The sequence below is a fragment of the Lichenostomus cassidix genome, chromosome 9 (assembly GCF_008360975.1).
Source record: "Lichenostomus cassidix isolate B80296 chromosome 9, HeHo_3.0, whole genome shotgun sequence".
Lineage (NCBI taxonomy): Eukaryota > Metazoa > Chordata > Aves > Passeriformes > Meliphagidae > Lichenostomus > Lichenostomus cassidix.
The window spans coordinates 8,859,686-8,876,746 of NC_139490.1; the positions used below are offsets into that span (position 1 = coordinate 8,859,686).

At 44.1% G+C, this 17,061-nt stretch overlaps 1 protein-coding gene across 1 annotated transcript in view; it reads right to left on the bottom strand.

Annotated features, from left to right (window-relative positions):
* The window catches only part of DIS3L2 (DIS3 like 3'-5' exoribonuclease 2), a 180,832-nt gene that overhangs the window by 96,902 nt on the left and 66,869 nt on the right, over nt 1–17,061 (bottom strand). Inside the window, exons 8-10 of the mRNA XM_085069257.1 lie at nt 14,223–14,329; nt 12,775–13,022; nt 5,996–6,169 (exon numbers count right to left, since the gene is read on the bottom strand). Of these exons, the coding sequence (XP_084925383.1) occupies nt 5,996–6,169; nt 12,775–13,022; nt 14,223–14,329 (529 nt within the window). The remainder of the gene's footprint in view (nt 1–5,995; nt 6,170–12,774; nt 13,023–14,222; nt 14,330–17,061) is intronic.

A 17,061-nucleotide genomic window follows, 5' to 3' on the forward strand; every position in this document is an offset into this window, starting at 1 on the left:
AATGGAGCTAAAGTGAGCTCTCCTTATCAGTCCAAGAAGGGTACAGTTGCTGAGACTGCCTGGACAGCAGAAGTACCCAGAGCAGGTACAGTAACCACCACCAAGTTCTGGAAACAATCTGTTATAGAGGGACTGGATCTGATATGCTTAGACACCACTGAGTAATCCTTTGTATGCCACCTATGCATCTAATCCCACGTATCTCTCTATGGAGAACATTTAATCAGTCACAGAGCAGCTCAGTGAGAGGGCAGAGATCATAATCTAGCCCTCTTCGTGTCTCCACTCCACCCCAAGATAACAGTCAGTTCTGTAGCAATGTTGCTTATACATTTGCTAAACAAGTCATTTCTCAGTTTCCATCAGAAACCAGAGCATTTTTACATATCCTATTATAGCTGAGTAAGACTTGCTCTACTTAGCACTAGCTTTTTGTAGTGGAAAATCTCCAGGAAACAAGCTGTTTAACAATGTTTTATCTGCCCTGCACTCATTTCTAACTAAAGTTGTCCACCTGCCTTGGAAAGACATCTGTTTCAGAGACTGACTGCTTTCCTCCAACACTATTTGCACAGCTCAAGGCTGCCATTTTTACCAACACTTCTAATTTTATCAGCCAATAATCTCCTTGGGCATCTACAGCAAAAACCATGCTGTCAAACCCTTACTATACACTCTGCTAATCCCTGTTACCAGCTGTAACACTCCTCAAGAAAGAAATAAATAGAAAGTAGAGCTGCAGTACAGGTACCAGTGGTGCTGCAGAGCTTCCCTCACCAGTGGGCAGAGGGACACAGCAGAGCAGCTCTGCTCTTGTTCTCTTATCAGCCAAAGGAAGGATGCCACAGTTCTGAAGTAGCAGCCAAAATTACAAATTTGGCCTTCAACAACTTGGATCAGTTGCAATTGAGGTCACATGCTGAAATACCAAGATGCAAATTTTAACTGAAAGCTCCACTGCATTCATTTGCTTGCAAGGGCAAACAAAGTTCAGTAACTCTGCCCTGCAAGGGAAGCAAGTGAGCACGAATTATCTCCTGCCAGTGCAGCGGATCCTGGCTGTCCCCCGGTCTGCTGCCCTTTTAGCCTTGTGAGTAGAACAGCTGGCCACACTGCCATTCAGAGGGACCTCGGCAGGGAAGCAGTCTGAAAGGAATCTCATGAAGCTCAAAGAGAAAAACAGAGTCCTGCACACGGGGAGGAATAACCCCGTGCACCAGTACAGACTGGGGAAGAACCAGCTGGAAAGCAGCTTGGCAGAAAAGGATGTCCTGATGCACAAGTTAAACATGAACCAACGATATGTCACTGTAGCAAAGGCAGCCAAGAGCCTCCTGGGCTGCATTAGGAACAGTGTTGCCAGAAGCCCAAAGGATGCATTCCTTCAATCCTTCCCCTCTGCTTGGCACTGGTGAGACCCCAACTGGAGTGCTGTGCCCAGTTCTGCACTCCCCAGTACCAGGAAGATATCAGCACACTGGTGCAAGTTTGCTGAAGGGCCTTGATGGTGGGTAAGGAATTGGATCATCCAACCTACAAGGAGAGGCTGAGAGAGCTGTGACTGTTCAGCTCTGAGAAGAGAAGGCTCAGGCAGAGGGATCTTTTCAATGTGAAAATACACCTGATGCAGGGAGTAAAGAAGACAGCCTGACAATTTCCACTGGTATCCAACAGGACAAGAAACAATGGGCAAAAAACACAGGAGAATCTATGTGAAAGCAAAAACCACACGTTTTTCTGAACCCCAGAACATGTTCCTCTGAAGGGTTGTGGAATCTTCATCTTTGGAGCTATCCAAACCCCAAATGGGCTAGGACCTGAGCAGCCTGCTCTAGCTAACCCTCTTTTGAACAATGGGGTTGGAGTAGATGATCTCTAGAGGTGCCTTCCAAGCTGAACCATTTGATGATTCTCAGGACTTTAGCCTTGCTCAGCTGAAGTCAGTCAGTTTCTGCTCCTCAGAACACATCCATCTTGTAGATATTTCAGAGTTCCCTGCCACAGCACCCTTTCTCTGCTCAGTATTTTTAGCTCATTGTTTTGTATTTTGCCAGCTGAGAAACTGCAGTTTGTAATTTTACCTTCAGCTTCATATTTCTTCTTAAAAGTGAATACAATGTCCTGTTTATAATAATAAAATCACTAGTTGGCAGGATGACATCAAATGGAAAAAGAGAAAGCAACTGGAAAATTTAGAGCAAGCAATTTTGAGTGCCAAGTTTCACATTTGTAATAGTCCAGCAGAGGTCAACAGGCTCACTTATTATTAGGCAAATGGTAAAGAAATAGATATCCTCTAGTTCTTCCATGTTAGACTATATAAACCATCTCTACTTGAACAGGTTCTAACACTTTCCAAAAAAATGATGTTATATATTTTCCACAGTAACACCAACAATGGGAGACAAGCAAAAGGCAGAACTGCTTTGCAAAGAACGGCCTTTTTTCTCTCTCCAATATTTAGGTTTTTGTTTCCCACTATGATTGGACTTTCCTGGCTTTAGTTTCTTGTCCCAGTTAAGCAGTAAAGGAAACAAAAAGATATGAATGAAATTAGAAACATTTGGAATGAGTCTTAGAAATAGCTTTTGGGTTTCTTAGATTCCTGGCTACACCTCTTCAAATGGCCTCTTCTTCCCCCTGCCCCCAGCTCCTGCACTCACCTCTGAAATTTGTATTTCCTTCTTTGCCCTCACCCCTCTTTGGTTCAGGGGCTACATTTTGTCCCAAAGCAAACAAGGAAATGAAAATTACATGTTGTAACACTGGAAAAGACCGGAAAATGGTTGAAACTTTGCACCCATCAACATTTGTCTCTATGACATTAATCCTCCAATGTTTCCCTAAAAGCAGAAACCAAACACTTTTCAAACTTCTAATGAAACAAATACCAATTCCAGTCAACCTGAATAATAAAATGAGAGCTCCAGTCCTGTCTGTATTATCGCATTTGAAGTCTCTGGAAGAGAAGTTTCCTCAACCACACATTCTGATACTTCAGGAATCTCCACGCTCTCTGTAAAATGCAACTGCAGGATGCAATGCCAACACCTAATACTTGCTTAGTGCTTTTCATTAAAAGTTTTGGGTGCTCTTAAGAAACAAATAAGCTGGGAATGCCTGTGAAATAGTTGTCTAATTTTACAAATAAACTCATGCAGGTGAAAAACAGATGTCCATGGCAAAACAGTGCAAAAGTGGCAGAGCAGAGTGTTAAGCCAGCTAAATCATTTCAAAGCCATCCACGAGGTTTGGATCTTTTCTGCCATAAGTAATATTGAAATATTATGTAAACCTTTCTTTGTGAGCTATTACTGGAGAAATGAGGGGAAAAAAAGATCTCTTGGAAGCAATTCTACACAGGCGGTGTAGGTGAGATCACAGTTGCTATCCAAACAGAATATGCATGGCAAGAACAGGCTTCCTGTAAAACTGAAAGACTTGCAGGAAGATCAAGGAACGTATTTACAAGATGGCATGGATAAAATATCTTTCTTGCCCAGCCTCAGCAGCTTGCTGAAACACATTGTCTCACTGTGATCCATAACCACACTCACAAACACCTCTGGTGCAGAGACCCTCTCTCCACGCTCCACACTCTGACTCCCAGACCACACTCAGGACACTGGTCAGCAAAACACACAAATCGCTTTTTGAGGAGGAAAAGGTCATTTCCCAAGATGAAAGGAATCAAGAAAAAGTTATCTCAGGAAGAGGAAACACATGAATATACAAGACTTTTCTTGGGTTTCAGCTCCAAATCCCACAACTTTTATGCATGACATTTAAAATTTACAGCCCTGTGTTGCAGAACTGCAGAGGATTTACCAGAGGTGAAAGTACTTTACGCTAAACTCTAATGTGTTTACTCTAGTCAAGCAAGCAATGTGTAAACTGAATTAGGATGAGCTATTTATAAATGTTAACATGGCTGTTTTAGGAGAAAAGATGAGTCTTTGTTTCACTGCAATTTATTTTATATCATACCCTCAGACTACTGTACAGTAATCTGGGAAGCCTGACAGATCACCATGCACAACGTTCAGCAAAGATGGGCACTCATAGAAGCAGAGATCCCCTGGAAAACAAGGCACAACTCCTCTGTGCAACCAGAGCAGACACCCAGGTTCAGGTGTGTTCCTCTGGATGCCATCCTGGGCTCTGGGCACTGGCTCTTTGTAGGACACTGCAGACCACAGCACACTTGTTGCTGACAACATGAAATCTGATATCTAACACCAAGTTAAGGCCAAGCTACCTCGGGACTTGTCAAAAACAATCTCTCAAGGTCTTCTGGTCTCACCCATCAGATAGGGCAGCCAGGTCTCCAACTGCCTGCTCCACCTACCTACAATTCACACTGCATTTACTAATAAAACTCTTTTTTTTTTCTCTGTAGACAAACCTCCTCCTATGAGGAAACAACAAGAAAGACTCACCTGTATTTTATTTTCCATAACTAGAAGTCTCATGTAATCTCCATATGTGCTTAGACCACAGGCTAGTTAGTCAGCAGTGTGGCAGTTGACATTAAAAGGATTAGTAAATTAAGCTCAAATAATTGTCTTAAAAATTTTGACTGCTAAATGTTTATATTTGAGAGGATCAAAAGGAAATCTACTTTGTAGTGTGCACTGTGGTCAGGAAGGGGCAGAGAGGGATTTAAATGGCTTAACTGCAAAACTGTTATCACCTTGATAAGTCCCAGTGTAATAATTCAGCAATAAAAGCAAGAAATGCACTTGGAATTTGTTTCCAAAACTGACTGTCTGGAGACAAGTCAAGCCCGTTATTTGCTTAAAAGAACTTGGTCAGAAGAAACAGAGAATGCTACTGAACTGTAGTCAAGAATATAAAAATAAGCACTTTCCAGTGACTTCTGAGCGGCAGCATTCAGTATCTACTTTTTTTTTTTTTATGCTACCTGAAGCCTGCAGTCTGGATCTGGTATCTGAGCGTTAGCAGTAGTCAGTCAGGAGTGTGATTCTCTGCTGAATTACTCCACTGTATGGCAGTGGAAACCCAGAGAGCTGAAACAGTAAGGAGGCTGCAGGCTCCCGAGCAGGATTAGGTCCAAAGTAACACCTGGAGCACAGGTACAGATAAAAATCGCTGCAGCTTATCAGCTTATCTGCTTGAATTGCTAATGTCCATGCCAGCAACACAGATAAATGAAGAAGAAGAGGAGCTTACTGCATATATAGAGGTGCTGGTACCAGTGCAGTGTCTAGAGGAATCAGCCCCAAAGGGCTACTTCACCTCAGCATTACACAAGACAGCAATGAATCTGACATCTGAGACAGGATGCTGCTCCTGCATAAGCAAGGATTGGAGGGGAACACACAATATCTTCTTAATAATGTATCTATTGTTTTGTTTTCCTGCATTATCCCTTATTGCAAAGTGAGGTTCTAAACAAATCAGTTTTCCCTGGTCTTTAAATCTTCTCTAGTAAGGATGTCTCTAAAATATGACATTTAGAAGTAGATAAAATCCACTTGTTTTGGGTAGTCCAGCAATGATCACCCAACAGGCTCTGGACTTCCCAAAAGCTGTTGAGAGCATCACTACTTTGCAGGGCTGGCTACTGTGAGGTAAGTGGACAATTTCTGCCTTAAGTCTCAGAGTAACAATGTCCCAGATCATTGATCAGCCAGGCATTCAGAAAAGCTCTGCTATAAAACTACCTCAAAAATGCATAACAGATTCCAGACAAAAACATAAAGATTTCAGATTAGGTGCCCAACATCAAATTTTCAATAGTTCTTTTGAGAAAAAGCCTCTTTGCCTCACAAAATACTTCTCCAAGTAACTGATCTTCTGGGTTTGTCAATACTTTCAAAAGTAGTTTCTTTCTATACTTTCCAGCACAGGGAAGGTATAACATGGTACATGTAATAAAGTCAGTGCCTTCACAAAACGTAATGAAAGCAAAACAAAACAGCACAACCCTGCAACAAGCCAAGGAGTGTCAGACCATGCTTTTTGTTATTACCTTAAATCTCTTCTTTTGGACAGCTCTTCTGGTGAAATAACCCAGGGCAAGTTCTGGGGAAGACATTCCAGGACTTCAGGGGAAAAGTCAGAGAAATCCACGCCGTACTCTGTCAGGATCCCTTCTGATTCTGGCTCGATCTCCCCAGCCTGCCCAAGACTTTTGCACAATTGCCTGCAGAAACAAAGGGATGCTTTTTAAAAGTGTATAATTACTACTGTCATGTTGTTACTGTCCTTGCAGAGAGGCTGCTGAACCCATTCACTTCTCCCTGAGTTTTGGCAGAGGACTTAGCAGGAATTCAGAGCATAACATGACTTGTGTCTGCTGGAGATGCAAAATGCTCATCAGGCAGTAACCTGGGCTGTTTCGTGTATCTCGTTTGAAGGAGACAAATTATTAGGTTTTTGCAAAAGTAAGAAAGTTTACAATTTTAGAGAAAAATACATCCAAGAGGAATAAAGACAGGCAGCTCTAGCTTTACACATGGCTGAGTCCCTTGAGACCCTCCTTCCTCTTCTCACCAGTGAAAAAATTGACTTACCTCTACTGCCCAAAATGAAGAACAGATTTGCACCAAAGAGCAGAGAGCTCCACAGAAGACAGCTTCCAGGGAGCTCAGAACACCATCCCAAAGGATACACATCTCTCCCAGGGCAAACCAATGCCCTGTGAAGACAAGGTGTGAAGAACCCTCATGGCCTCCCTTACAGGAGTCACATACACAGACATGCCCACAGATCATCTTTCCAACCATTTTCCAGGCTCCTTCCAGGAGCTCAGCATTCCCAGTAGTTTGTTCCTCCTCTCCTGGCTAAGGAGAAGCCTCTGAACCAGGAGGTGACTGGAGAGGGACCAATGATCTAGAAACAAGTCACAGACAGAGGAAATTGTCCCTTCCATGTGGACAGTGCTTGACGAAGTATTCTGTGCATGTGTGGATGAGGTTGCTGCTCTATTATGCTTGGAGAAAGTTTCCATCAGTGCAAACCCCAGCATGGATCTGTCCAACAGCTCTGGTGTCAAAAAAGGCTCAGCCCTGGACACTGTGCAAACCAGGACTCCAAAGGAGTGAGACACTTTTCCCCCCTCCAGCTGGTTACAAATATCCTGTGGGAACCCATGTCACATGGTGGCTCCCCTTGTCCCCTTTCTCACCTCTAGATTGCTCTACAGGACACAGAGTTAAATTATTTTTTTTTAATATACTGCCATTAGGCCAATGCACATTACAGTCAATAGAGATAATGCTCCTGACCCAAGAAAATTACAACCGAAATTAAGGCAAATCCATCAAAATATGACACAAAAGAGAGGGGTAATAACACAGCACAAAAACAGCCACTCTAATAAGTGTTTTTCCACTGCATAAAATACACAATCATTATATTGATCCTTCTGCTTTAATTCCAATGAGTGAGAACAGACACTAATTACTTTCCTAAATTGGGGCCAAAACAGTGCACTTGTTATTTGGACAAGCAAGATGGTCTCAAGGCTTCAAATGTGCCATAAACCCACAGAACAAACCCCAAACTCGCAGTGCAAGCGAGCCCATCTTCTTTATGGGAGCAAAGCTCTTTCTTCACAACGGGAAGGGCTGGGTAATAAACCTGTCACATTGTGTAATATGCTGGAAAGGATTGCTTGCTTCGTGGTGTGGTAAATTGTAGAGTTCACATCGTCTAGCTTTAAAATAAAAATGAAAACAAGGATAAAAGATATTTCCCTCTATTGTTTCAATTTTATGTACAAACTGTATGGCAGAAATACGTGCGCATTTGGCATCGTGGCTGAGTTCTGTGTTCCTGCAGCTGGGTCCCAGTCTAATCCTTATTTTAATGTAAATAAATGAGGCATCAGTTTTATCTCCCTCTCTCTCAGCAGTAACAATAAACCAGAGAAATCACCACTTCATTTCCAACGTCTGCTGTGGAGCTGGGACTGTGCAAGTATGAGCCTGTGGGTCTGCAGGCCCACCAGCACCACCAAGGATGGAAAAAACAAAACAGGAAAAGAGAGGATACATTGCCCTACACAGCAGAAATGTCAAGAGCTTGAGTCTGAAGTGCCCCTTCTCTTGGCAGGGCAGATCTGGGAAGTGCACTGGGAGGGCAGCTGGACGTCTGCAGGACAAGCCATGGAAAGCACCTCTGAATGCCAGAGTGCTTTCCAGCTCCGTCTTGAAACCCATGTTCCTCTTGATCCGTTTACTGAAATTAGATTACAAACCATAAGGGGTTTACCCAGAGGTTTGATATAGGACTAATATTTTTTAATAGTAATTAACATTTGATTTACAGTGTTCCAGGGAACATTTCCCAAGTACCTTGAAATAAAAAGTGTGTAACTGACTTTAATTGGGGCCATGTTACAGTCATGCAGGCATGATGACTTGCATCAGAGCAAAATCTGACAGGACAGCATGTGATCAAAGGTAATGCATATAGGATCACCAATGGCCCCGGAGTAACAGCCAGGCTGCAAAATCACTCCTGGGGCTCCGCGGCCACCAAGGGTAGCAAGAATAGTTCAAGAGGCTTATAAACAACCAGGGGCACAGGGCCCAGCAGCACTCAGACGTTCACTCCCAGGGAGTCATGGTGCCTGTGACACCCTGGGCTTGCGTGTATCTTTTTTTTTTTAAATGTCAAAGGCAAGAAAAAGTTACAATGGTTACAGACGTAAACATTTCTTTTCTGTGACGTTGATAGGAGAGCATTACCTTGAATTCTTTGAATACCCTTGGACTGATGTCAGACTGATGTGGTGGTAGCACGCACTGACTGGAACATGCTATGGTTGGGGCAGAACAGGGTATTTCTCCAAATCAGCTACAGCGGCAAGATCACTGAAGTGCTATAAGGTGCCCACTCACCAGAGCCTGACCTGCCATGGATATACGTGCATCTGGGGCAAAGCTGACCTCGTGCTGTCATTCTCCCTCTCATGGTTGACACTAATCACATCCATTCAGCCACCCACTTCTAGGAACATTTGAGCTCTCTCCTCTTCACTTCAACCCCACTGAGCTGAAACTGGCCAGTGTATTCAAAGCTTACACGATAAGAACTCTCCAAAAAGACAAAGCAGGATTACATAAGGCTTGTTTCCTTTGCAAAGCCAGGCTGGTCCCAAATGAGAGTCAGTAACTTCCATTTGGAACTTAACACCCTTGCTCGGTTTCTCCTGGAGCAGATTCATCCACAGTCATCCCACACGGACAGTGTCTTTCAGCAGCAGGAGAAGATGCCACACATAAGCCACCATTCCTTAGAAAGCTCGTACAGAAGAGGTGACAGCAAAGAAACCCCTCCTGGGTGGTCCCACTGCCAGGGCCCAGAGCTCGCAGGCAGAGCTGCACAGGCTTGGTGAAGGCCAAAGGTGTCAGTGGAGATGGTGAGAGGGCTGCAGGGCTGAGATCATGGGACAGAGCTGTGTCATGGAACCCCAGTGCCCAAGAGCACAGTCCTGCTCCACACCATAGAGCTGCCTCCCTTCAGCTGCACAGGAGCAGCATGGTGCTCCCAACACCACAGGGCCATCCCACACAATGATTAATTGCACCAAGGGAACAAAGCTTTATTGAGGGACACTCCCATCTGCAAGAAGGTGTTTTTCCAACAGAGCTACACTGCTCTTTTGAGGGGATCTGACCTTCCCTTGAGCCTTACAATGAACTACCCAAAGTATCTGGTTATTTCCCATCACACAAAATAGGTTTTTGAATTAAAAAAAAAAAACAAAAACCAGAAGAAAATGCCAGACATGAAAAGAATTCAAGCCATTCGGATGGCTTTGGAAACAACAGCAAGTGAAATAACACCCTGCAACATTTCATTTTATTACAAAAGCTGGAACAAATCTTGTCACCTTGACAGACCAATATCTAAGACCCTGAGCTAGAATGGCCACAAGCCCCATGTGACACAGAGGGAGTCAGTGATTCTGTGCTTTTCTATTAGTTGGTTTTTTTCAATAGTCTCATCCATCATCACATGTGGGGACAAAAAAATTCCACCCTAACGATCTCCAAAAATGCAGAGACATCTGGACTAATACTCCAAACAACTCTGAACTCCAACACTGAAAAAGGTCCCCAGAAAATAACAGCACATGCAGCACTTGTAATACTTATCTGGAAAAAGAGAATGCTCTGGAGCTAATTGCTTTACCTGCTACCTGAAGCAGGTACAGTTATATGTCATTTCCCTGCCAAGGCAAAATCACTTCACAGGCAGGAGGGAGCACAGTAGCTCAACTCAGGGCACAGCCAGCACAACATGGAGCCGTGAGTTCCTCCTCATTCCTTCCCAGTATAATCGAGGTGACAGGGTGGCCTTCGGAGGGGACAGTGTCATGCTGGTGACCACCAGGTGGCAATCACGATACAGAAACGCACCCCCCGCCCCAAGGGGACCTCCGGGAACTCTCAGGTTACCCCTGTGCAGGTGACCACCGTGGGTGGCCAGTGCCACCACCAAGCTCTTGGCGGGGGCATCCCATTGCTCCAGCCACTCATGGTCACTGTGAAGACCAGTCTGTGCCATTAACTGTGCTTTGAAACCTGGCAGTGAACTTCCCAAGGGAAACGGAAAGCTGAGGAAGGTGCATGACCAGCCTGAGAGAGTTCAGCTGTGGAACGGTGAGTACCCTAGAAACACCCAAGGCATCCAGGGGACATGACTGCCAACTCTGGAGGGAGTTTCCCTTGTCACACTTCCAGCAGACAGTGCAGGGTGATGACCAACAAGCTTGTTGTCCAGACACCTTCAAAACCATGGTGGTGCTGCCAAAGGCATATCACGAACTTTGTGGGCAGAACTAATGGGTGCATAAAAAAGTTCAGAAAACCAAGCTGCAGATCACCTGCTCTTCTCTCCTTCAGGGGGGCCATGACCAGCAACACAGCTAGTTATAAACAAGGCAACATGGCTTATAAACAAACTTATAAATGAGCTCAAAAGTAAACAGAAATTTTTGGGACCTTCAAGAGGTTTCCTTGTCTTTCAGAGTTTAAACAAGCATTATTTATGGCTAAAAAAAAAAAAGGGTCACCAAGGTTTTATGCTCCCATCTCCACAAGGCACTTACTGAAGTGCAACCAACTCCCAGAGGAAACGACTATGTATGAAGACAATCATGGACATTTTCTTTCCTGACAACACCCTTTACAACTTGGAAACGATCAAACCAGACAGATGAGACTATCCAATATTGTCAGAAGTACAGATTAAAGACACACACATTAGCCAATTCAAAAGATATTAGCCCATCCTCTTAATTTCCCCTGTTTCTGCAGTAAAGGGGGGTTGTTCATGACAAGAAGCCAAGCAGTACAATCACCCTCCAGTCTCTTCTCAGCTGGAGTCAAACAAGACAAAGAAAATCTCTGCCAGTAAGAAATTTATTCACAGTGAAGTTCACAGCACAGCCAGACCCTAGTTAAGTGGGGCTCAAAGGGAGGCCACTGCAGTTCATGCACTGCCATTTATCTAGGAAACACTGAGTGACTTCACAGCTCACATGGCTCTCAAGGAGTACACATGAAACTTGCTATTACTGGGCACACAAAACAGCTACAACTGATAAACTCTGTGAAATGGGGACTTCAGCTTAGTTTACTTTTAGTTCTAGGGCTGATAGATCTGTGTCAACACACTTACTCTTAAAAAGGTTTTCTCTAAGTTTTAAGCTTTACCAGCAGTTTGAGCTGAGGATTCCCAAACCTGCAGTGCTCATACTGTACATCAGTTGTGCTACCCTAGTAGAAGTGCTCTGCAAGGGGAAGAGAAAAGCTGGGATTTATGAACAACTCCCACTACTGCACATGCTCCAGATTACATCCAGATCCCCATCACCTGTAAAATCTTACCACAGTATTGCCACAGGCCAGAGTTACCCACTCTGGATTACCAACTAAACCAGGATTACTAAGTATTCCCAAGACAACTGAATAGATTTACAAACATCTACCATTTCTTACTGAGACCCATTCAAAAGAAACAGTGCAGCCACTCCAGGTGGGAGCTTGGCACACTGCAGCTGTTCCAAAGAAAAGAGTGAAAATGTTGAAAACTGCTGTCTTCCTCTTGGAGAGGCAAAATGAACTTGCAATCTGGATCCAGCCCAGAATAGGTCACTTGTGTAGCGCTGGCTTAAAATCTCCTTCTTCACAGCAGTGCCAGCAATTTGAACTCTGGACAGTGATGACTTTACAGTGCCTGATGAAACACACAGAGTGCAACACCCTTCTCACATGCTTCAGGACGGAATGAATCTTCTCTTGATTTCTAGTATCCTTCCTTGAACCAATGCAACTTTAAAACCACAACGATCTATGACTTCTTTCTAGTTCTTACCAGTAAAGGTGTAAAAACTACAGATGAGCCTCACAGCCACCAATTTCCCCCTGGCAGAAGCTAAATGTCTGCACACTGTGTACTGCTCTTCCACACAGGGAGGAAAGACAGGAAAGCTGCCAGCACCCCATGGTGCTTGTGCTGGTCAGGCTGAGCACGTGTGTTCCCCCTAGACCATGCACTCATCAATGCTGTGATGCACCAGCACACTGAAACAAACACCCGAAGAAACTAACATTCCTGAGATTAACTAGCGATGAACTGTCCTTCATGTCAACATAATTCACCCACCAGAGGGACACAAGACAAGCAGCTTGTTAACAGATTTCTGTCTCTACTGTTTGTAACGAATCAAGGGAAAACAAGAATTCCAACTAGAAATCTCAGTCCTCTCAACTTCCGATGGCAGCCACATACCCTGATGCAAAGTTGCTGTCTTCTTTCCAGTCCACGATGCGACAGATGAAGAGCATCTGTGAATAGGTCTCAGGCTTGGTCACAAAGTCTGGAGGGCAATCAGCCAAGGGCACATAGACTCTGGGCACTCTGTGGTCCACAGGTGAGAACATGGCACACCTCTTGAAGAGTTCACTGTTTCTGTCAGCCAGAAGTTTGATGAAACCTGTAGCTGCTCGAGAATGCTTCTTTTCCAAAATATAGACCACCTGGGAGAGGCAAAAATTTCTACAGTTAATACCTTCAGAGAAACTTACTGTCTTTAGCAGAATAAGGATACACAAAGGCTTAGCAGAGTATCTGGAAAAGTCACAAGGTCTGTATCTTATTTTCCCTGTGTGTGTATATGTGTGTGCATTTTTTTAACTGAGTACCTACTTACAATGTGTTTTCCTTGCCATCTTGCTCATGGCTATAGAAGAGCTAAGTGCTTTCCAAGTGCTAGCTCTCTACAGCAATTTTCTTGATTACAGAACAAAACCAGACAAGAAGCAGATGCTTCCAAATGCAGGGAATTAGCCACAAAACACAAGCAACTCCTGTAAAATCTTTCATTTGTATTCTCGGCCTGTGATTCCAGCAGTCAGCACAGAATAAGCCAGTCCAAAAACGGTGCCACTGGCGGATCCAATGCTAACCACAGGAAAGGATGTGCTGTTGGGAATTTGGCAGTTCTCTCCTTCCCTCTGTGCTTTCTGAAGTTAGGGGTTATTTTACCTTTATACAAGATGGCTTTGAAAAGAATAATAAATTACAATATCACTAAATAATTGTTCCAGAGAGGTGTTCATCCAGGCTATATTTTTGTAGAGCATAATAAATCACTGGATAACAGAAACATTATAGCTGATTTTCTAAGCTTATACAGAAGAGTCCTTCCAGAAGGTTTCAGGAGCTGCTGCACCTCTGCACGATTCTGAGAGCTGGAACTGCCACACTGGATGAGACCAGTGAGCAGCTCAGCCAACAACAGCGACCAGAATCAGAGACTGCAAGTGAAAGCACAAGATGTGGAAGAGACCTGACCCAGTCTGACCCAGCAGCCCTTTTCTGGTCTCTTTAACATTCAGAGATTGACTCAAATCTTGAATCAACAGTACTAGCAGCCTTTCCAAAGTCTGTAAGAATTAATTCTGACAACTTTGGATATCCTGACACTCATATTAGTATCCAATCTTTTTCCTGAATCTTGCTAAGTAATTTTGCATGACAAACAAAGAGAATTTAACCTAGGATAATTGGTAAAAATAACAAGTCACTTGATTTTTATCAGATCGGACAATTACTCTCTTTGAAATGGAGAATGAGACTCAAAGATCAACAGATGGAGGCTACAGGGAGGCCAGGGCAGGTCTCCTTCAGCCTTTGGGAGCACACATGTGCTCACTTGTCACTCTTCATGGAGTTACCTTGGCTGTCCTTTGAAGAAACTCATCCAGGAGGAGTCTGGGATCATTGACCTTGGGTCCATTGTCTTGCTTTGTTCTGTGCACACCAGTAACCCCAGCAGCCTTCCCTGCATCAAACACACAGGACAGTTACTGTAGCACATTTCCAGGACAAATTCATCCTGGGGACCTTTGCTCTGAAGTACAATACAATGTGCACATAGCAGACTTATTGGAAAGGAAAAAGAACTATCAGGTGTTAGAATTGCCAAACATGAAATAATTATTATTTCTCTAGACTACAACAGACAGCAGATAGATGTTCACTTACCATGCAGATGTGCTGAAAAACAACAAAAATCGAAATAAGCCCCAACTTTGTAAGCAGGACTATACCAACCATCATAGGCAAAGTGGTAGAAAACACATTCTATTTATTAAATACTAAGAGCTAATTTTTGTGGCATTTCTTAGTTGAAGTAATTAACATTACATACGCAGTCTTTTAAGTACATACATTCATTTACTATTTAATTTCCTTTAAAAACATTATGCAGGGTTATAAAATGTATGTTTATCTTTTAAACTGAAGCCATATATACTCAGCTGACCCTCTTCAGCTGTGAACCAGGCTTACAAAAGGCCTTATAGAAGTAATCACCACATATGATCAAGAGCTCCCTTCCCTTGAGGTCTCTGGACCAGATACTGATCATATTAAAATCTGGTGTCAACTGATTTCTAGTTTGAAATTTTCAAGTATTCAAGTATGAGTGTTTGGGAGTTTCTGCTACAGATGGCTGGCATTTAATGTTTACAAACATCCAAAGTGATCTTTGCCATGGAGAAGACTGGGTCTGGGCTGTTCTTGAGCTGCATCTCTGCTGAGAGGCTGTGGTTACTGCTCTGCCAGAATTTTTGGGATGGAAGCATCCAAGTGCACTTGTCTGGAGGGCTCATGGGAGACAGCTGACTTTTTCCATTTGTATGGCAATCACATCCATCTCGAGCACATGTGCTAAAATCAGGTCTAGAGTGTTCAAAAGAAGTCTTGCTTTCCTAAGGAGAGACCCTGGCACTGACTGCAAGTTTCAAGGGACGTAGCTGTCACTGTTTCCCTTAGAAGACATGAGATAAAGCAACGTTTTGCTGAGGTTTGTGCTCCAGGAGGTCAGCAGCACTCACCCATGTGAGAAAGCCTCCAGGAGCACTGTGACACGCAGACCCTGGTCCCCAGATGACACCCATGTGTCCCACAGAGCCCCTGGATGAAGCTGCTGGTGACATGACGGATGGAGGGGCAGCTGCAGGGGAGCAGTGCCGGGTGTCAGGACTGGCGCTCAGGAAGCTGGGGGGACGGTGGGGCAGCAGCTTCCCCGAGGGTTTGGCTGTGCCCCACCACCACCAGGGCACGTTCACAGCTGGCTGTGACCCCATGGAGGGCCTGCACTGCCTTCAGGCAATGTTACCCCAGCAGTCGCTTGACAATGATGGCTTTGCTCTGATGACAAACTGTGGTTCTCATATGCTGCTAATTATCCTCAGCTTTGCCTTCTGAGTCACTCTTCCTCTCCCCAGTGAACTTTTTCTAAGTGATTTTACTTTTATTTTATCTTCACTGACCTGCTAGCAATGCTGAGAGGAGAATGAACAGGTATTCGGCGGTTTAAATAAAATTCTACTTTCCTAAGAAAAGCACCAATAATAGAAGCAGCAAAACCATTTCTGATTTACTTCTACTGAAATGAACTCAGACTTGCCAAAACCAGTATTACTAAAGGATAAAACCACCCAGAGTTTCACGGTGACAAACAAATTGGGGAAAAAATTGCTTGGATAATTGTGAGCAGTGTAAAAAGTGGGGATATCAAGGTTACCTCATGTGCTTACCTCCTCTAAGGTTTCTGCCAGCTAAAGGTCATACCAGGCAATCATTTAGCAAAAAAATAAAAGCAAGGAGCCATTTTATTTTCTTATAAATTTTCAAGTGATCAGTTAACAGTTTATGATGTGTCAATCATAAAGACAGCCTGGGCAAAGAACAGGATGATCTGGAACAAAGAAACACTGGATGGGGCAGAGGACAAGGGGAAGTTGGGAGCCTTCCAAAGGCCATGCTTCTAGGCACACCTGCCACAGGCCCAGGGCTTTACAGGACTGAACTCTCCCCAAGGAACAGCACATACTGGTGGGAAGGGAAACCAGATCTAAGCATGTTCGGGAAAAAAGCCAGAGCTGCATTTGCTGCTCTCCTGGTACAGCAGAACAGCAGCAGTGACTCAAGGTCCAGCAGGCAAGAATGAAAAAAGCACCCGGAGTTGTGTGAGGAACATGTCCTTGTTAGCACTGCCTTCTTTCCACTTATCCTTCCAACTCCTATTGCTCTAAAAAGTCCCTTGGAAATTTTCACTGAAGCAGTTTTCTCCGTCAATAAGAAACCAGCAGCGAAGTCCTGCGGATGTGACACATACACACATGCAAAAGCACAGGAGCACGGGGATGCAGCTGTCACAAGGAGAACAGCAAATGGGTGGCCAGGCCTTCCTTTGCCTGGGATGAAGGACATTCAGGGCTGGGGCACTGCCCCCCATCCTGCTGAAGATGAGCCCCATGTGCACCCAGTGCAGACATCAGAAAGCACCTGAATTCCCATTGTAGCACATGGTACAACTTGCCTTTCCCTTCATGGCCAACATCAACCAGGGGCCTTTGGCTGGCTGGAAAGTATCTTCTTCAGTGGTCTCTCCAATTGCAGCATCCCTCCCAAAAAATCCTGAGATGATGAGAGATTCCAGCAGGCAGAGTCTGGGATTTACGACTATTCCATCAACAGAAAGAAAAAAGGAAGCTAACCCCAGCC